Source organism: Microcebus murinus, chromosome 22 (genome assembly GCF_040939455.1).
Source record: "Microcebus murinus isolate Inina chromosome 22, M.murinus_Inina_mat1.0, whole genome shotgun sequence".
Classification (NCBI taxonomy): domain Eukaryota; kingdom Metazoa; phylum Chordata; class Mammalia; order Primates; family Cheirogaleidae; genus Microcebus; species Microcebus murinus.
This window is the reverse complement of record NC_134125.1, coordinates 6,863,362-6,885,517: the sequence shown is the minus strand read 5'-3', so window position 1 is coordinate 6,885,517 and position 22,156 is coordinate 6,863,362. Positions and strand designations below refer to the sequence as shown.

Here is a 22,156-nt window from a genome sequence, read left to right as displayed (position 1 = left end):
TTTTTTTAATTTTTTTTTTCACTTCTGGCGTATTTGGCTATAGTGAAGAGTTTTAAGTAAAAGGAAACATACTCTTGTATACTCTTGGTTGGAATAAATAAGGTATATCCATTCTATGGAATACCATGTAGCAGTTAAATGAAAAGAAGTACATGATAATTATTATTATAACTAAATGTGATAGTATTGTTTCCTGTAAGCCAGGATTATCCCACTTTATAGACAAGGAAACTGAGGCAAACAGGAGGTAGATAACATGTTAATATTGCACAGTTAACAGGTGGCAGAGCAGGGATCTACACCTGGGTCTTCTGGCTCCAAAGCTGATGCTCTTAACCTCTACAGAAGAGCCTCTTTATTTACTGACATAGAAAAAATCCCCAAGACATGTTATTAAGAGCAAGGTGCATAATACACACAGTATTATACCATTCATATTTTCTAAAAGTCACAAAACAATATTATCTATATTTGTATCTATCTCCAGAGAAAGGAATGAAAGAATATATAAAACTGGTAGCAATGGTTTTCTCTCTGAAAGGAACCCAGGGACTAGGATGGGAGGTAGGAAGTAGTCAAGGGGAACTTTTGTCTTATGTGCATTGTTTGACTTGTATACCATGAGAATGCATACAGATATTACTTGTATAATCAGATTTTTTTAAGATTAAAAAACCCACAGCATTGATCCAACGTTCTTCTACTCAATGTACACATTAGTTCTAAAATGTCCCTCATCCAGCTTGTTAGAATATTTTAACACATTAATTGCCATGTGAGTTGTATTTAACTCATGCTAGTTTTGAGCCTATGGCCTAATGATGCATATGAAGACTCAATTCCCTCAAAAAAAATTCAATAACTATGTTCTGAGTCACATACAACTCAACTGGAGTGCAATTTCAAAATTGATTCTAGTGCAACGTGAGTTGCATATAACTCATGTACAGAAAACAATAAAAAATAATAAATTTTTCATTAAATTAGAAAGGATCATTTTGTTTTTGAAGTTTTTATTCTATATTCATCATTAAACACTGTGGCCCCAGGGAAAAAAATTTTTTTTCAAGTGTGGCAGTCAATGCGTTAAATTGGTATAGTACCATACTTCATCAAAGCAGCCTACTCCTTTACTGAAGAAAGCTTAAGTGGTAGAAATTTTTCCTTATTTTTTCTTTTTTTGAGACAGTCTTGCTTTGTTGCCCGGGCTAGAGAGAGTGCCGTGGCGTCAGCCTAGCTCACAGCAACCTCAAAATCCTGGGTTCAAGCAATCCTGCTGCCTCAGCCTCCCGAGTAGCTGGGACTACAGGCATGCGCCACCATGCCCGGCTAATTTTTTCTATATATATATTAGTTGGCCAATTAATTTATTTCTATTTATAGTAGACAGTGGGTCTCACTCTTGCTCAGGCTGGTTTCAAACTCCTGACCTCGAGCAATCCGCCCACCTCGGCCTCTCAGAGCGCTAGGATTACAGACGTGAACCACCGCACCCGGCCAAATTTTTCCTTATTAGCAAACAAATATTTCTTTCTAACCACCATCCATTGGGCCTAATTCTGGCTTCTTGCAAACAAACAATAACAACACTAATCCATCTGTGTTGGGGGTCCCAAAGACCAACCTGTAGGCTCAAGGATTCACTAGGAGGACTCAGCCAACTCAGCATATAATCATACTCTTGGCTATGACTTACTACCCTGAAAGGATACAAAATAAAATCAGCAAAGGGAAAAGACGCAAAGGGTGAAATCTGAAGGAAACCAAATGCAAGCTTCCAAAAGTTCTCTCCTGTGCTATCACACAGAACACACTTAATTACTCCAGCAATGAGTTGTAACAATACATTTGAAATGCTGCCAATCAGGGACACTCATCAGAGACTTAGTGCCCAGGGTTTTTACTGGGAGCTGATCTTGCAGGCACATTCCACCTAGCCTATACCAAAATTCCAGACTCTTAGAAAGAAAGCATGTGCTCTACATAAACCATACTCTCCATACACTTCAGGCACAGAGAGCCATTCTTATCAGGTAATGGTGGGAATCCTTCCAAAATTCAAGTTCCCAGCTGCCAGCCAAAGGCCAACCCTGCAAGCAGGCCTTTCTAGGGACAGCAATCTCAGGCCTCCTATATTAACTCTTTTCTGTACACTACCCTTTCTATAAATAAGCCTTTAAACATTTATTGTATCTTCGTTTGGTCTTTTCTTCCTCAGTTAATACATAATCAATTCTTGCTATGACAGTTTCCACACTTTTCATCCATTTTAGTCACCCTTATCTGTGACTCTGGCATGACTATATCTCTCTTAAAACATGAAGCCAAAATGTAAAATAATATCCAGGCATAATTTGACCATAAAAAGGATATTACATTTTTATTAATGTAGCATATTTTATTTGTTTTCTAAAACTGCATTACTCATAGGTGATGTGTTGAGTTGGCGGACAAAACTTGAATTCTACCATATTATATTTATAATCTCATTAATGTCATTTTCTTTGTTTAAGCACAGTGCTCCTGCCTACAAGATGATTTTGAATTGTAATTCTATCATCTGTTTCAGGCTGACTAGTTTTTCTAGTTTTCTGTCAAGGGCAAATTATTGAGGTTTCTAGAGCCCGACTGCCTCAATTAAATCCTGGTACTACTACATACAAGCAATGTGATCTCAGGTAACTCAGGTTAAACCTTTTATGTGCCTCAGTTCCTTAATTTATAAAAACTTATGAGTACATTGTATTTATGAGTATAATAAAATAAATGAGATAATGTATATAAGAAGCCTAGTAGGGTGTCTGGCACACTATAATTGCATAATAAACTTTCATTATTATTAATCTTAATTATTGATAAGAATAATAAATAAACCAGGATCAAGGGCAAAGCTCCATGATACTTTTTTGTGCATATTTCCTCCCAGAGATGACATCAATCAAAGTTTTTTGAGACTGTCGACTCAACCAGCTTTATACTTAATTAGGATATACTTAAAATCTAATATAATAACTTTTAAGATATAAAAAACAGTTAGATATTCATTATTATCAACTTTTAGTTATGTTAACAAGGTGTAGTCTCTAAACTCAGCCTTTCTATCACCTACCAAATACTGGTATGAAAAGAAAGAAATCAAGATAGACTAAATTGGCAAGAAAATGTATCTCTATCACTGAGAAGATAATTTCCACTGTTCAAGAAATTCGTACCTATGTCAGTACTTTTGCAGGATAACAGATAAACACATGCCTGGATTATTCCTGTTAATAAAATGTTAAAATTATAACCAAAATATAATGAGGGGGAAATAAGCATTTTTAGATACTTCGTCTTTTACTAATAAGGAAAATCAAGGAAATACTAATTTAAAAAGCCTAACAAAGAACAAATGCCTAGAGCACCTGTTATCTGCAATCAGAAGACATAAAATTCTTAGACAAAATAAAACATCTAAAATAATGTTACTGGCAACAGGAAGCATCCAAATACATATTTCATTATCAAACTTTAAAAAATGCTAACAAGCCGGGCGCGGTGGCTCACGCCTGTAATCCTAGCTCTTGGGAGGCCGAGGCGGGCGGATTGCTCAAGGTCAGGAGTTCAAAACCAGCCTGAGTAAGAGCGAGACCCCGTCTCTACTATAAATAGAAAGAAATTAATTGGCCAACTGATATATATATAAAAAAAAAAAATTAGCCGGGCATGGTGGCGCATGCCTGTAGTCCCAGCTACTCGGGAGGCTGAGGCAGAAGGATCGCTCGAGCCCAGGAGTTTGAGGTTGCTGTGAGCTAGGCTGACGCCACGGCACTCACTCTAGCCTGGACAACAAACCGAGACTCTGTCTCAAAAAAAAAAAAAATAAAAATAAAAAAATAAAAAATGCTAACAAGACCTCTAAAAAGAAAATGACAACGGAATATAAATCAATATATATATCTAGAACTTGTTACATTTATCCTCATCAACAACACAGTCATGTTCCCAAATTTTTCCAAGAAAATACTGAGCAAACAACTACATATAGAATGAAGTTTTACATCCAAAGAAATGGCTATCATACAGTTTCTAGCAAACTCACATTTCTAATTAATGACTGCTCATAGTGTAGTCCTATTTAGAGTCAAATATGAATACTAAAATTTATCCATTCCAATAGCACCTTGGAGTTGTCAGAGTAACACAGTTTTCTCTTAGGACCACAGCTATAGAAGTATTCATATTTTGGTTCAAATTCTTGCTCTGCAACATACTGTGTGACTTTGGGTAAGTTACTTAAATTTCTTGTTTCCTTAGTTACAAAATGAAGATAATATTTACCTCATAGGCTTTCTGAGAGGATGAATTAGGATCGACTGTGTGATAACAATATAAAATTTACCATATTAACCATTTTTAAGTATATACTTCTGTGGCATAAAGTACATTCACATTATTGTACAACTATCACCAAGCGTATATTTTTAAAGTGCTCAGATTGAGCATGTAGTAACTGCTCAGTGAATGACAGCTAAAATAACTCTCATTAATACTATCTTATTCCATCATAAATCTGTATAAATTATTTATCCTGAGCAGAAATGATTTTATATTTATTTTTACTAAATTGCTCCCAGTCTTGGAGATGCTGGTTTCAATTCTCAAACTCTTCATTCAACTGAATGACAAAAATATATAAATATTAAGAACTAGGGCCAGGCTCGGTGGCCCATGCCTGTAATCCTAGCACTCTGGAAGGCCGAGGCAGGTGGATCGCTCAAGGTCAGGAGTTCAAAACGAGCCTGAGCAAGAGTGAGACCCACTCTCTACTAAAAATAGAAAGAAATTAATTGGCCAACTAAAATACATAGAAAAAATTAGCCAGGCATGGTGGTGCATGCCTGTAGTCCCAGCTACTTGGGAGGCTGAGGCAGAAGGATCACTTGAGCCCAGGAGTTTGAGGTTGCTGTGAGCGAGGCTCACACCACAGCACTCTAGCCTGGGCAACAGAGTGAGACTCTGTCTCAAAAAAATAAAAATAAAAAAATAAATAAAAATAAAAGAACTAATACACTGAGCACTTACTATGTGCCTAGTGCTATTCTAAGCAAATTACAGGTACTAACTCAATTAATCCTCAAAATAATTCTAGGTAGTAAATAACTAGTAACATTCACATTTTACAACTTAGTACAAAGAGGTTAAGGAACTTGCCAATGCCACCAAGCTAATAAATGGCAACATCAGGATCTGCACTCAAACGACCAGGTTCTAAAGCCTACACTCTCAACTACCCCACCATACTGCCTCTTACACACAAAGTGACATACCACTCATAGGAATGGCTACTTTATATGCCAGATGTTATATGTTCACTGAGCCTTTGAGTTTCTCAGAAGCTTTTACATCCATTATTTCATGTGTTTTTCCTAGAGACAATGAAGAGCAATCCACCCCAGACAAACCTCAGAAAGGTTAAGAATTTGTTCAAGGCCAATAGACCTTGGAGAGGTCCTGGATACCCACCTGGCCACTTATTAGCTGGGTGAATCTATAATCTCCCTGAGTGTCACTCAATTGTAAAATGGAAATGATAATAATACCTCTTGCAAAAAGTAAATAAGTATATTTGTAAAGCATCTGGTACAGAACTTTGCATAAAAATTGCTCAAAAAATGTTATCCCCCTTTCTTCATTCTACATGCGATTCCTGGAGTAGTATTCTTTCCAAACACCATGCCATTACCTCTCAATACCTTCCCATCAACTGTGCTAACACATGGGGAGCAAAGGACATGATTTTCTGGTGTTTACCATGTGATACCGAATCAGAAACCCCAGTGAAGTCCAGCGATATTATGTAATTTTAAATATAACAAACTTACTCCCTTTTGTCCATATGGCTGATCACTTTATCAAATAAAAAATTAAATTGGTCCACCAAGATTTGTTCTTTATAAAATTATGCTTAATGTTCCCCAATACCTTCTGTTCTTCTAGGAAACTGCCAAATAATTTACCAAATGATTTGTTCTAGCTGCCAACCAGACATTGTTCAAAAATCAAGTTGATCTTATCATTTCCAAAGTTATCTTTTTCCCCTTAAAAAAAAAAGTATGCTTTGTTCTGTCATTGGATACTTCCCCTATTCACCATGATTTCTCACTAGGTTCTTTTCCCTCACATATGCATAGAGGGAACATCTAATACTGACTTAATAAGCCTATTCATGCCAAATGTGGCCTAACAATGAGTATTTCCTGACAATTAGGCAGTGTTTTCTTAAGAAAAGATAAAAATACTAGGAGATAGTATGGTCTCTTTTTTTTTTTTTTTTTTTTTGGCTTATGTCCATGTCTTTAGATTTTTTTTTTTTTTTTTTTTGGCTTAAGCATGGTCTCTGATAAAGCAAAATTGCTATATAATTAATCTTTTTCCCCCTGGATAGCATGCATGTCACAAAGCACACACTGTTGACTTCCAAGTTTAATTTAAAACACACTCATGTCTTAAAGCAATCTGGAAGTGATTGTTGAAAGCCAAAGGAATTTTTCAATCAAGTGCTGACTTCCTAATATCTACTACTTCTCCAACAAGCTAAAAGGCACATTGGGAGGCTACAATCCGAAGCACCATGGAGAAAAGTGGTACTGAGGTAATAATTCATTTGTATTTGGCTCAGTGAAGGTTCACTGCCAATTTGTAACAGTAGGGATTCAATAACCTTTCAAAGCCAAAAATGAGGATTGGACAAGAACAGCTCTTCAGAATAGCTTTTGCTGAGGTCTAGCAGTTAACATAAAATTTTAAAAACCTGTACGAATTGGTAAATTACAGGCAATGTTTAGGAACGAAAATATGACCTATCACTTGATTTGCTAAAAAAGCACTGAGCTAAAACAAGAAATTTTTCTTCATTCATTCACTCTCTGTTGAGCTAATTCTATGAAAAAAAGATGGGGAATTATATTTCTGGTACTTGAGTTTAGCTATCTATAAACAACATTATTTGTTTTATTAATCTTATGAGTCTGAAAGCAGGATAAATGATACAAAAGCCATTAAAGCATTGTTCAAAATTTAAAGTATGTAACAATGCAAAACATAATTGTATTCTTTTAACTTGTAAGCATTTATGATAAGGTCATTTTAATCATGTCAGACCCACTGGCCAAATATATACTACTGACAAAGTAACTTCATGATGGTATTTTCTTAGTTCTCTATGGAAATAGATTTATCAACAAATATAAATCTTTGTATTATCTGTTAGTTCCTACTAATTTTATTTCTTGTTTCTTTCCTTTTTTTTCCTGAGACAGAGTCTTGCTCTGTTGCCTGGACTAGAGTGCAGTGGCGTCATCATAGCTCACTGCAACCTCAAACTCCTGGGCTCAAGCAAGCTTCCTGCCTCAGCCTCCCGAGTGGCTGGAACACAGGTGTGTACCACTGCATCCAGCTAATTTTTCAATTTTTAGTCGAGATAGGGTCTTGCGCTTACTTAGGCTGGTCTCAAATTCCTGACCTCAAGTGATTCTCCCCACTCGACCTCCCAAAGTGCTAGGATTAACTGGCGTGAGCCACTGCACCCAGCCTGTTTCATTTTTATAATTTAATACTCATAATAAATAAATCCAATATAAATTCACTTAATTAAATAGTGAAAATTTAGAATATAACATCTCATAAAAATCACTAAGATATCTGCCATTTTATATTAAAAATATCTCAGTATAATTGCAAAAGATCTTTCTTTTCAGTTTTATATATATTTACAAATCTATATAAATAAGTTTTTAAAAATAAGATTAACTTCCCATTATTCAAACTAAGCAAGTCAAACACATTAATGGTTTCAAACAAAAACAACACTCACACACTTGTCCTATGAGATACCTCAACTTACCTCATCTCCCTTCAAAACTTCAGTACCACCAAATTCACGGGTCTGATTTGTCTTTAATGACACTTCTCTCTCTAGGCTGGTTAACTTCTCCTTGGCCTCCTGAAGTTCCTCAGCTTTTGCTTCTTTTTTACGAGAAATGATTGATGCCTAAATGAGCATTAAATATGAATGTAAAATAAGGCACACAATCAACTTTCTATTATCTTGTGAAGTTATCTATAATATAGATTTTACTGAGTTAAATTTTCAATATCAGCTTGGCTTCTCCTAACCAATTCCTACTGCCCACCATCACCAATTATGTATTTAATATGAGCATACAATATATATTAAATATTCACCTAAAAATATTTTGGAAGACAAAAGCCCTGAAAATGTAGAACATATAAGCAGAAAAACAAAAATGTGCTAATAATGAAAATATTAAAGTCTTCTTAAGTAACACTCAAATACTAATGAAAATACATTCTAAGTAAGTAAATAGAAGCTAACACTAAGTCTATTGTTTTTTTGCATGGTGAGTTTCCTTTCATTGGAAAAAAATAAGACTGCTTTTTTTTTTTTTTAGCCTTTTAATTTTTATTCCTCAAAAAAGGTTCATTTTCTTTTCTTTTTTTGTTTGTTTTTTTTTGAGACAGAGTCTCACTTTGTTGCCCAGGCTAGAGTGAGTGCCGTGGCGTCAACCTAGCTCACAGCAACCTCAATCTCCTGGGCTCAGCAATCCTTCTGCCTTAGCCTCCCGAGTAGCTGGGACTACAGGCATGTGCCACCATGCCCGGCTAATTTTTTGTATATATATTTTTAGTTGGCCAATTAATTTCTTTCTATTTTTGAGACGGGGTCTCGCTCTTGCTCAGGCTGGTTTCGAACTCCTGACCTTGAGCAATCCAAAGTGCTAGGATTATAGGCGTGAGCCACCACGCCCAGCCAAGGTTCATTTTCTTATTTAGCTTTCTGGCTTTGTGCTTGTGCCTTCAACACCTTCACAACGATTTTCTGTTCCTCGATAAGGAAAGCATACTTGATCCTGTCACGAACACATTTAGCACACATGGAACCACCATAGGCCCTGCTGACACGTTTTTTTGTTTTAGACAACCTCATAATTACTTTAGGTCTCATAGCACGAACCCCTTGAAGTCTACCTGGGCACACACCACATGCAGATTTTGGTGCTTTCCCAACCTTCTTGGTATAAAGGTAAACAATTCTATTACCTGGGTGTCGGGACTGCCTAGTTTTGTTAGAGGCTGTATTGTAGAAAAGCCTATGGCGATATGTCAAATGTTGGACCATTTTGAGTGCAACTTCGGAGGAGCAGCCAGAATCTGGGAGTTTCCAAAGCTAAAAGAAGGGAACCTGATCACCACCAGCCTCCCTCTTGCTCCTCTTACCCCTATGCTAGCTCAAAGTACTGTTCTAAGAGCTCTCGGCTCCTGCAACACCTCGGATGACAACCAATTGTAAAGAGACTAAAGATGAGGGGAAAAAAATAGTTCCAAGACTGCTCTATTGTCAAAACAACAACATAGGTCGTCTTACTGAATCCAATATATATATTTCTAAAGTGAAATGTTATTACATCTATTATATTTGTGGCACTCTAATAAATAAAATGCAAGTTCAAATCAAACATCTGAATCACCAGAATCACACAAATGTTTACATAGTTCACATGGTTCTTAGCCATGAATACAGCATTTTATATTAGAACTCGCAACTCTTGGGAGATTTCTTTTAATGAACTATGGCTGCACTGGTTTAAGAAAAACATCAGCCAAACTGCTTTCCTAAGCAAAATGCTATAAATATTTTTTTCAGGTTGGGTGGAGTGGCTCATGCCTGTAATCTTAGCACTTCAGGAGACCGAGGTGGGAGTGTTGCTTGAGCTCAGGAGTTTGAGACCAGCCTGAGCAACATAGCAAGACCAAGTCTCTACAAAAAATACACAAATTAGCTGGGCACTGTTGTATATGCCTGTAGTCCCAGCTACTGGGAAGGCTGAGGCAGGAGAATCGGCTTGAACCCAGGAGTTGGAGGTTGCAGTGAGCTATGATGATGCCACTGCACTCTAGTCTAGGCAACAGAGTGAGACTCTGTCTCAAAAAGCATTATTTTTTCTTCAAACAAATTTGATAGGAGAGGAGGAATATCTACTGCAAACCCTTAAAAAAATTCTATTGTCCTTCCTGTTTAAAAAAATGAAAAGATAAGTGATGATAAAGAAATGTTTCACTCTATAGCTCCAGCTTAAAAAATGAAGAAGGAAAAATAGAGAACCAGAATTATACAGGACTTAATGGTATACTTCAATCATAAAATAAGTAACATGATAAAAATAAATAAATATAAACCTCAGCCCAAAACTAGGATCTTATTTAATAGAGAAACATGACGGTATTTCTCACTAAAGTCAGGAACATAATAAAAATGCCCACTATGGCCACTACAATTTAATATTATATTGATGGTATTAGCTAGTATCATTAGACATATGAGAGCAATTAGAAGCATAAGAATTTGAAAGGGAAAATTGGAATTTTCATGTTATATAGTCATGTACCTAAAAAACCCAACAGTATCAATGGAAAAACTATAGAAAACAAATTAATAGCTTTCATAAATAAAATAAGTCAGAAGACATAAAGAAAGAAAAGGCTCTCATAAAAGCAAAATAGAAAGCAAAATATGTAAGCATAAATTTTACATGAAGAGTTCCTAAATTTATAAGAAGATGACATTCTAGGAAGATGGTGGAGTAAGAAGTACCAGGAATTGTGTCTCCACATAATTAACAATTATACTTGGCAGAATCTGTGATGTAACTATTTTGGAATTCTGGAGTCTACTGAATGCTTGCAACTTCCAGTGGAAGGCTTAGACAGTAAAGGGAGGTAAATTTCAATCAATTTCAGCCCTTAGCACAATAACAAGTATCCATCCTGCATCCCAAACCCATGCATGTGTTCCTGCAACAGCTTGCACATGGGTTTTTAGAACAAAAGTAGGCAGAAAGGACCTCGTCCTTCAAATACTGGGAATCTGTCAGGATTGCTGCTTCTGATCACAGAGGCACAAAGAGGGAAGGCCATTGTTGCTGCATCTCCTGGAAGTGACTTCCAGGGGATTTAAAGATCCAGTGTTGTTTCTTTCTTCTCTTCATTTTTCTCAATTTCCCTTTTCAGAAGTTAGACATTAAAGATCAAGACATTAAAAAACACTGCATGTGGTGGCTTATGCCTGTAATTCTACCACTCTGGGAGGCCAAGGCAGACAGATTGCTTGAGCTCAGGAGTTCGAGACCAGCCTGAGCAAGAGAGAGAGACCCTGTCTCTACTAAAAAAATAGAAAAAAATTAGCTAGACAACTAAAAACATACAGAAAAAATTAGCCGGGCATGGTGGCGCATACCTGTAGTCCCAGCTACTTGGGAGGCTGAGACAGGAGGATTGCCTCAGTCCAGGAGTTTGAGGTTGCTGTGAGCTAGGCTGATGCCAGTGTACTCTAGCCTGAGCAACAAAGTGAGACTCTGTCTCAAAAAAAAGAAAAAACAACTGCATTTATGGGGAAAATTAGAAAGTATCTACACATGTGTAGGGAAAGGTGCAGGTTCAGAAAGGACCTGAAATGGCTTTAAGTGTACACTTCAGGTTGATCCTTGGCACAGTCTCTAATAATAATCAAAAAACAAAAACAAAAATAAAAAATACCCAACTCCAGGAAAGAGAAAGAATCTGATTTCCAGAGTTACCATATTATTAGATTCAAATGTCTATAACAACAACAAAAAGTCACAAAGCACACAAATAAACAGGAAAATATAGCACAGTCAAAGGAAAAAATAAATCAACAGAAACTGTTCTTGAAAAAGATCTGATGGCAGATCTACTAGACAAAGACTTTAAAACAACTGCCTTAAAGATGGTCAAACAACTAAAGGAAGATGTGAAAGAATTTAAGAAAACAATGTATGAACAAAATGAAAATACTAATAGAGAAAACCTAAAAAGAAAACAAAAAGAAATTACGGAGCTAAAAAGTATAATAGTGAAATAAAAATTCACAAGATGGATTCAAAGGCAGATTTGAATAGGCAGAAGAATCAGTGAACTTGAAGATAGGAAAAGGGAAATTATTGAGTCTGAGGAACAGAAAAAAAAATACTGAAGGGCTGGGCACTGTGGCTCGTGCCTATAATCCCTGTGACTGCAGACGCTGAGGCAGAAAGATTCCACAAAGCCAGGAGTTCAAGGCCAGTCTGGGCAACATAGTGAAACCTTGTCCCTAATAAAATGAAAAAAATTACCTGGGCACAATGGCTCACACCTATAGTTCTGGCTACTTGAGAGGTTGAGGCGCAAGGATCCCTTGAGCCCAAGTGTTCGAGGCTGCAGTGAGCTATGATTACATCACTGCACTCCAGCCTGGGTGACAGAACAAGATTCCATCTCTAAATATACATACACACACACACACATATATATATGTACATATGTATATAAAAAGTGAACAGAGAAGAAAGGACATGTGGTATACCATCAGCCAACCAGCATATGCATTGTGGAAATTCCAGAAGGAAAAAAGAAAGGCAGACAGAATATCTGAAAAAATAATGTCTTAAAATTTTTCTATTTTTAGTTGTTTGGCTAATTTCTTTCGATTTATAGTAGAGATGGGGTCTTGCTCTTGCTCAGGCTGGTCTTTTTTTTTTTTTTTGAGACAGAGTCTCACTCTGTTGCCCAGGCTAGAGTGAGTGCCATGGCATCAGCCTAGCTCACAGCAACCTCAAACTCCTGGGCTCAAGCGATCCTCCTGTCTCAGCCTCCTGAGTAGCTGGGACTATAGGCATGTGCCACCATGCCTGGCTAATTTTTTTAATATATATATATATTTTTAGCTAGCCAATTAATTTCTTTCTATTTATAGTAGAGATGGATCTCGTTCTTGCTCAGGCTGGTTTCGAACTCCTGACCTTGAGCAATCCGCCTGCCTCGGCCTCCCAGAGTACTACGATTACAGGCGTGAGTCACCGCACCCGGCAAAGCATATTATTTTTAACTCTAAAGATTATAAGCATTTTTATTTATACCACCGATGGTAAGCTTTCACTTAAAAATAAAATTCCACTGTAATCCTAGCACTATGGGAGGCCGAGGCGGGAGGATCACTCAAGGTCAGGAGTTCAAGACCAGCCTGAGCAAGAGTGAGGCACCGTTTCTAATAAAAATAGAAAGAAATTAATTGGCCAACTAAAAATATACAGAAAAAATTAGCCGGGCATGGTGGCACATGCCTCTAGTCCCAGCTACTTGGGAGGCTGAGACAGAAGGATCGCTTGAGCCCAGGAGTTTGAGGTTGCTGTGAGCTAGACTGACACCATGGCACTCTAGTCCGGGCAACAGAGTGAGACTGTCTCAAAAAAAATAAAATAAAATAAAAATAAAATTCCACACTGATAAACACAAAAAGCTCTATCATAAGTTGACTATGTTAAGGAAACTAAGCACCATCAGGTATATTGCATTTCAAACTTGAACATGTGCCTTTTGTGGCTTTACCACTAATTCTCTGTTATAATCTTAACAATGACAGAGCATTTACTCTGTACTTTCTTCTTACTTTAAGACTATAGATAACACATTGGTGGTTCACCAATGAGCTAACAGATCTAAATGTGTGGGCCAAAAGAATGTTCTTACCTGTTGCCTATATAGTGAGAGTTTGCTTTCAATTGGCTCGTTTCTCATCATTTTCTTTTCAATCAGCTGATTGATCTGTGTGTTTATTTCATTTATCTAAAACCGTATGAAAGTAAAAAATGTTAAAACTCTCATTATGATTACACAAACTGAGTGACATCTGGCCAAACCCAGCTTTTTTTTTTTTTGGCATATTATGGGGGTACAGATTTTAAGGTTTCAATAAATGCCCATTTCCCCCCCTCCCCCCACAAGTCTGAGTCTCCATCATGACCATCCCCAGATGGTGCACATCTCACTCATTATGTATGTATATACCCGCCCCCCTCCCCCCTCCCACCTGCCCAATACCCTATTACTGTAGTACCTATGTGACCACTTAGGTGCTGTTCAGTTAATACCAATTTGCTGGTGAGTATATGTGGTGCTTGTTTTTCCATTCTTGGGAAACTTCATTTAATAGTATGGGTTCCAGCTCTAACCAGGAAAATATAAGATGTGCTATGTCACCATTGTTTCTTAGAGCTGAATAGTACTCCATGGCATACATATACCACATTTTATTAATCCATTCTTGGATTGATGGACACTTGGGCTGTTTCTACAGCCTTGCAATTATGAATTGTGCTGCTATAAACATTCGAGTGCAGGTGTCTTTTTTGTAGAGTGTCATTGGATCTTTTGGGTAGATGCCCAGCAATGGGATTGCTGGATCAAATGGTAGAATCACTTATATCGCTTTAAGATATCTCCATATTGCTTTCCACAGAGGCTGAACTAGTTTGCAGTCCCACCAGCAGTGTAGGAGTGTTCCTCTCTCTCCACAACCATGCCAGCATTTATTGTTTGGAGATTTTTTGATAAAGACCATTCTCACTGGGGTTAAGTGATATCTCATTGTGGTTTTGATTTGCATTTCCCTGATGATTAGAGATGTTGAGCATTTTTTCATATGTTTGTTGGCCATTCTTCTGTCTTCTTTAGAAAAGTTTCTGTTCAAGTCCTTTGCCCACTTTTTAATGGGGTTATTTGATTTTTTCTTCCTGATTTTCGTGAGTTCTAAGTATATTCTAGTTATCAGTCCCTTATCGGATGCATAGGATGCAAAAATTTTCTCCCATTCTGTAGGTTGTCTGTTTACTTTCATGACTATTTTTTTGGCTGTGCAAACCCAGCTTTGAATTTACAGTTCTTACCATCAATGTTTTGATGGGAAAACCATTTGCTTTAATGTTATGGATTGTCATGATTACTTTTAGAAAAAATCTATATTTCATGATACAATTTGATTACTGATATGAATTTTACCACCCATGTCTAAATTATCCTCAAGTATTTTACATGAAATATTTATACATTATTATCACAAAGATGCTTTTCAAAATTCTGAAGTTATCCCCTCACCCAGGTCATAACTTTCAAGTCACCACAAGTGATAAAGTGAATCTGCACAAACATTCCAAGGAATTTAGTACAAGGTATTCATGAACCCAGCTGAGAGTAGACATGGATGACATCTAAAAAGCCTTCCTATGCTAATGATCTGTGATTATTTGATAGCTATCAATTATCCTGATCATTAATCTAAACTTCTCCAAAATGTAATAAAACTGAATAGATCCAACAGAAACATACAGTCCCTTAACAAATAATTCTATGACATTAAATTTGAGCCAATTATGACTTGGATATCTAATTTTTCTAAGTAAATTAAAAGACTAAAATGGTCAGAATTATATAATTAAATGTAGTGGCTATTAAGCACATATTAAATACATTAAAGAATTAGCAAGTCAAAATTTTCAATCAATTTTCGTGATAGCTGTTATTTTTAAAAATATATACATCTGGGCCAAGCGCAATGTCTCCTGCCTATAATCCTAGCACTCTGGGAGGTGCACGCAAGAGGATCACTTGAGCTCAGGAGTTTGAGACCAGTCTGAGTAAGACTGAGACTTTGTCTCTACTAAAAATAGAAAAATTAGCCAGGTATGGTGACCTGTGCCGATAGTTCCAGCTACTCAGGAGGTTGAGGCAGGAACATTGCTTGAGCCCGGGAGTTTGAGTCTGTAGTGAGCTAATGATGATGCCACTGCATTCTAGCCTGGGCAACAGAGCAAGACTGTCTCAAAAAAATAATAAAAAATAAAAAAATATATATATATCTGATTAGGATTTTAATTCTAGGGAACAAATTATTATAATATGATACCAGGTTTTAGTGAGCATTACAATTAAGTTTAGTAATTCCAAAGACTAATAAAAAATATTAGCTTTAAATATAAAATTGTTGGCCAGGCACAGTGGCTCACGCCTGTAATCCTAGCATTCCGGGATGCTGAGGCGGGAGGATCGTTTGAGCTCAGGAATTTGAGACTAGCCTGAGCAAGAGTAAAACCCTGTCTCTACTAAAAAATAGAAAGAAATTAGCTGGACAACTAAAAATATACAGAAAAAATTAGCCAGGCATGGTGGCGCATGCCTGTAGTCCCAGGTACTCGGGAGGCTAAGGCAGGAGGATTGCTTGAGCCCAGGAGTTTGAGGTTGCTGTGAGCTAGGCTGACACCACGGCACTCTAGCCAGGGCAACAGAGTGACTCTGTCTCAAAAAAAAAAAAAAAATATATATATATATATATAATTGTCATAATATTATACTTAGAAATAAAAATTAAAGACATTTAAAATATTTAAAAATTTTTTCCTTCATCAGACCAGGCCTCTAAAAACATAAAAATATTTTAAAATTTGCCATCTAAATGATTATATTAGGAAGACATAAACTTATGAGTCAATTATATGCATTAATTTATATATTCAAGTTACTAGGCTTTCATAACATCATGTGGATTAGGTATAACATAACATTCTGTAACTCCTCATAAAGGATAACTCCTTATAAGAGTTGTCAATTCTTAGCACAGGTTAACTTAAGAGTCAAGAGTGGGACACTATAGAAAGCAGTTTACATAATTTTTACAGGACTGGGGGTGAGATAAAATTGGGAGCTATAAAAAGATGATTGTCACTTACTTTAGATTCAAGTTCAAGAAGATCAGAATGGCCCATAGCTGGTTCTGAAACCACTTTTTGTAAAAAATGCAATTCCTTTTTCTTGTTCTCTAATTCTTTAGGAAATTTTTCAGTTACCATATATGAATTAAATTTTATCTCCTCCTCTAGCCTCTTCATTAGACCTTTAAAAATAAAATAAATATTCAGCCCAAAAGAGTATGTACAGTTATATTCTATATGCTATTTTAAATATAAGACCTGGATAGTAGTAGGGCCTATCTGCCAAACATTCTTTATAGTATCTAGCATAGTACAATAAAAGATTGGCCATTAAAATCTTTTGATGTTAGGATGATAATGAAGCACAATTTGCATGGAATAATATTTAAATAATTATAGAAAAAGTGATATTATGACCTTTCCAAATTACAACCTAATTCTTTTATATCCCACAATATTCAAAAATAACATTTGTAGGCCAGGCGTGGTGGCTCACACTTGTAATCCTAGCACTTTGGGAGGCTGAGGCGGGAGGATTGCTTGAGCTCAGGAGTTCGAGACCAGCCTGAACAAGAGCGAGACCCCGTCTCTATTATAAATCAAAAGAAATTAGCCAAACAACTAAAAATAGAAAATATTAGCCCAACTAATAACAAAAAATTAGCTCCTAACTACTTGGGAGGCTGTGGCAGGAGGATTGCTTGAGCCCAGGAGTTTGAGCTAGGCTCTGAGCTAGGCTGACGCCATGGCACTCTAGCCCAGGCAACAGAGTGAGACTCTGTCTCAAAAATAAAATAAAATAAAATAACATTCGTAGAGCCAGATACATTGTTGGGTCATATTTTGCCTTCTAAGTATTTAAAGAAATCCATGAACCAAATAACAACACTTAAATGAAATCTAAAAATCTAAGCACTTTTATACAAATGGTCACTTATTCTTTTTCTTTTGTGATACTTTGATGCAATTTATATATCTGTTCTAACACTTCACAAATGGTAATTCATTATCATTTGTCAACTTCAAACCAACAAAGACATCACTAAACGTACAATCAAATTTTAAAAAAGACAAAGTATCCATATTCATAAATGTTTTAAGTTCTCCAAGTTTTTGTATTTTTTATTTTGTAAAGTATTAATTTATAGTTAAGGGGCAACTTAAATTATACTTTTTAAATTATTATTTTCTTATTTTTTCAGATGCATTATACACACACAGATTTTCAGTGAATAATGGTTTTGTTATAAATTCCAAGAGCTTTACAAAGTTTATTTCAGATCTTTCCATTACACACTTACAAATTCTGGCATGACTTTTTAAAACTCTGGGTTTCCGGTTTAAGTAATCTATGCACATAGATTGCATAATAAATCTGGCCCAAAGCCTCAAAATTATTTTTAGTTCCATTGTGCTAACCATATATTAACATGTAAAATTTTATCAATTACAAATTCATAAGTTTTTTGTTCATTCCTTCAATATTTCTACTTTTTTCAGGATTGGAGAAAGGAAGAGAAGGCAAAGTGTTGAATGAATCACACTATAATTAGACAGTCATTCCTATGTGGTTTCTGATTAAATCTACATCTTGGCTTCTTTGGCTATTAGATAACTAGCTTTTTCATCTTCGGGTTCTCAAATATACCTCATGTAATTAGAGATACATGGAATCAAAGATTAAAATGTTTTTTAAAGATTTTAAGTTCTTAAATAATATTTTCTCTATTTTAAAAAATGTTTATAACTCTAGAAAATACAAACTGATACACAGTGACAGCATGACCATGGTTGCCTGGGAAGGGAGAGAGGGGCAAAGAAGGCAGGAGTGAGATGTTACAGAAAGGCACATGGAAATGTCTGGGGCTGATGGATATGTTCATTATCACTGGTTTTGCCATTGTATATGTATGTCAAAACTAATCAAGAATATACTTTAGGCCGGGCGTGGTGGCTCATGCCTGTAATCCTAGCACTCTGGGAGGCTGAGGCGGGCGGATTGCTTCAGGTCAGGAGTTCGAAACCGGCCTGAGTGAGACCCTGTCTCTACTAAAAATAGAAAGAAATTAATTGACCAACTAAAAATGTATATACAAAAAATTAGCTGGGCATCGTGGCGCATACCTGTAGTCCCAGCTATTCAAGAGGCTGAGGCAGTAGAATTGCTTGAGCCCAGGAGTTTGAAGTTGATGTGAGCTAGGCTGATGCCATGGCACTCACTGTAGCCTGGGCAACAAAGTGAGACTCTGTCTCAAAAAAAAAAAAAAAAAAGACTATACTTTAAATATGTGCAGTTTATTACATGTCAATTTTATCTTGATAAAGTGGTTAAAAACAGAGTTTCCATCAAATTTTAAATTCCCTTAAAATATTAACTTAGACTTTGAAAATTAGTCATGTATTTCTATGCAAAGTTTTTAAAACATTTATCTTTCAAAATCCTGGAGAAATTAAATATGAGGTCACTAAGATGAAAACTTTTTTACTAAAAACGCTTTGAAAACATTTCACCGATCCTAATCAAATGAGTGGCTTCTTTTATGTAATAAATCTCATGAATGTGTATAATACAAAAATAAATTAACCAGTGAATGTTTTATAATGCTATTACTCTGCAAAAACACAAATTACACTGTAAAACTTTTTTATTTAAGTAAATAAGCTTTTTCATAAGCCTTTTTGTTAATAAAAAAACTTAGACCCCATTAAACTAAATACCTAGATCAATTAAACATCTGTTTAATTTACTCTTTTCATAGCATGCTGAATACAACCCTTATGACTTTTCCACTTCCCAGAAAGATGTCAACAAAGCAGGAACACTTTAACCTCCTGTTCCTGTCCACCCACAAAATACACGTATCACAGAATATCTTATGTTTGTCTATACTTTCAGCCATTTTTTCCTATTTTCCCCTTCTACCTGTAGAAAAAGATAATTTTCTTCCCATCAGGGCTTAAGCTCTCTACTCCCCCCTTCCAACTACTTAACTGAATATTTATTAAATGCCTGCTATGTATAATTTAGTGTTTTTTAGTGCCTGGAAATACAAAGACCAATGATGACTTGCTGACTAGCCTGGAGTTTAGTTGAGTAGAGTTAGACATGTCAACAATTGACATATTGTGGTAATTGTCACAGAACATTCACAGCAATGTATGCAGAATAATGGAAGCACAAAGAAATCTTCTCCTCCTGAATCTTCAATCTCCATTTGTCTTACTCTTTCCTCCAGCATATAAATACCACTGCACCACCACCCTCCCTCAATCTAGACATGGTAATGTCTTTCTCATTCATACCCACATTCCCTCTCTTGTCTTCCTTTCAAAGACAAGGGGTCTAAGGGGTCAAAAGAAGCCTATCCTTTTAACTCAACTTCTCACCTATCATTTGCTCAGCCCACTACAATCAAATTCTTTCAGGTCGCTGTACCTTGGCATGGAATGCCTGCCATTCCTTTACCTTTCCAACTTTAACTCAACTCAGTTGCCACTATGTCCAGGAAGCCATCTGCTCTGTGTTAGAGTTTTGTGCTTTGCCTCTTTGTTCTCATAGAAGCCTATGCTGGGCTCCATCAGCATATTCATCCCCCTGTATTATAACTGTCCACTGCTTGTCATTGTTCCATTACACTGTGAATACTTTAAATTATTAGGTTATTAAGTATGAAATGTCCAATTTCCCTAAGTACTAAGACAGTTGATATCGCTGACATTTCACTTTGACACTTCTTGTTTTATGTTTATTGTGAAGGTACAACCTCGTTCTTTCAAACGCAGAGTTTGGCTTGTGATTATCTTTCAAAGTTTTTTTTTGAGCAACTTTTGTAAAACCATGGATAAGTAATAAATTCATGTTATTTTTGTATATGCGTTCCATCATGGAACCGATGCTGCGCAGATAGCTTGAAATACCAACCAAGTGTCTGGGAAGGATGTAGCTAATGAATGCACAGTATGTCAATGGTTTGAGAAGTTCTGTTCTGGTGATTTTATCTTGAAAATGAGCCACGTGGGCAACCTGACGTCAAGGTAGATAATGATGAGCTGAAAGCTGTAGTGGAAGCAAATCCATCTCAACCTACGGTGTGAATTGGCAAGATTTGACGTTATTATTCCAACAACATTGGACCATTTGAAACTAATCGGCAAGGTAAAGAAGCTGGATAGATGGGTTCCACATGAATTAAATGAGCATCAGGAGAAAAATCATCTCAAAGCTTGCCTTTCTTTGCTGTCAAGACATAAAGGCGAATCATTTCTTCACTACATTGTTACATGTGATGAAAGATGGATTCTTTTTGACAAATCACAGCATTCAGCACGATGGTTGGATAAAGATGAAGTGCCAAATCACAGTCCCAAACCAAAAATTCATCAAAACAGTTAATGGTGTGGGGCAAAAGAAATATATGTAACCTAAACATTTGTACCCCCATAATATGCTAAAATAAAAAAAAATTTAAAACAAAGTTAATAGTGTCGGTTTGGTGGTCCAGCCTGGTATTATTCACTACAGCTTCATGAAACCTTGTCATTCAATTATATCGGATGTCTAGTGCAACCAACTGGATGAAATGATGAGGATATCTGTGATTAAGCAGCTGAGATTGCTCAATAGAGACAGGCCAATCCTCTTGCAAGATTCGACCACAAGTTGCACAAACAATGTTGCTCAAACTACAGAGTTTGGACTTGGAATTTCTTGTTGTCATCTACCCTATTCACAAGACCTTGCATCAACTGACTACCACTTTTTCCAGACTTTGGACCACTTCTTGCAAGGAAAAATACTTAATTCTCAACAAGCCATGGAAAACGCCTTTTGTGATTTCATCCCCACTGGCTCTCCAGGCTTCTTTGCTTCTGGTATAAGCAAGTTACTGTTAAGACGGCAAAACTTGGGCACATATTAAGACTTTGATTAATTGTACTGTTTCTTGTTTGAGTTACTACAATAAACTATATTTTTTATTAGAAATCGGACATTTCATATTTAATGACCTAATTAAATACCTAATTAAATGAAAGATACAGCCCAACAGCAAAAACAATTAAAATGGGAAAAAATTAGTGTTTAGAATTAAGGAAATGCTGTATTATCGGTCTTTTTTGTTTTTGAAATGGGGTGTCACTATGTTGCCCAGGCTGGCCTTAAAGTCATAGACTCAAGCAATCTTCCCACCTTAGCCTCCTGAGTAGCTAGGATTATGGGCTCATGCCACACTGTACCCCATTATCTCTTTTAACAGCTTTACTGAGATACAATTTACATGCCATAAAACTTATCCATTTAAAGTGTATAATTCAATGTTTTTTAGTATATTCACAGAGTCGTGCACCATCAGCACATTCAATTTGGGAACATTTTTGTCAGCCCCAAAAGAAACCTTCAGGCTAATTAGCAGTTACTTCCTGTCCCTCATTCTTCCTTCCCACAACATCCCAGCCCAAGGCAACCACTAATTTGATTTCTATCTCTATGGATTCACTTATTCTGGACATTTTATATAAATAGTATTATACAATATGTGGTCTTCTGCGACTATGTAGTT

General features: G+C 36.2%; 2 protein-coding genes across 4 annotated transcripts in view; both read right to left on the bottom strand.

Moving 5' to 3' along the window:
* Window positions 1-22,156, bottom strand: part of IFT81 (intraflagellar transport 81) — a 122,694-nt gene that overhangs the window by 85,588 nt on the left and 14,950 nt on the right. For all 3 annotated transcript variants that reach the window (XM_075996540.1, XM_075996541.1, XM_075996539.1), the window contains exons 9-11: window positions 16,617-16,780; window positions 13,585-13,680; window positions 7,886-8,032 (exon numbers count right to left, since the gene is read on the bottom strand). In XM_075996540.1, coding sequence (XP_075852655.1) covers window positions 7,886-8,032; window positions 13,585-13,680; window positions 16,617-16,780 — 407 coding nt within the window. The remainder of the gene's footprint in view (window positions 1-7,885; window positions 8,033-13,584; window positions 13,681-16,616; window positions 16,781-22,156) is intronic.
* LOC105880918 (large ribosomal subunit protein eL34-like) lies at window positions 8,811-9,475 on the bottom strand. The gene has a single exon (XM_075996838.1). It carries the CDS (start codon window positions 9,179-9,181, stop codon window positions 8,828-8,830), a length of 354 nt encoding a protein of 117 aa, XP_075852953.1. The 5' UTR covers window positions 9,182-9,475; the 3' UTR covers window positions 8,811-8,827.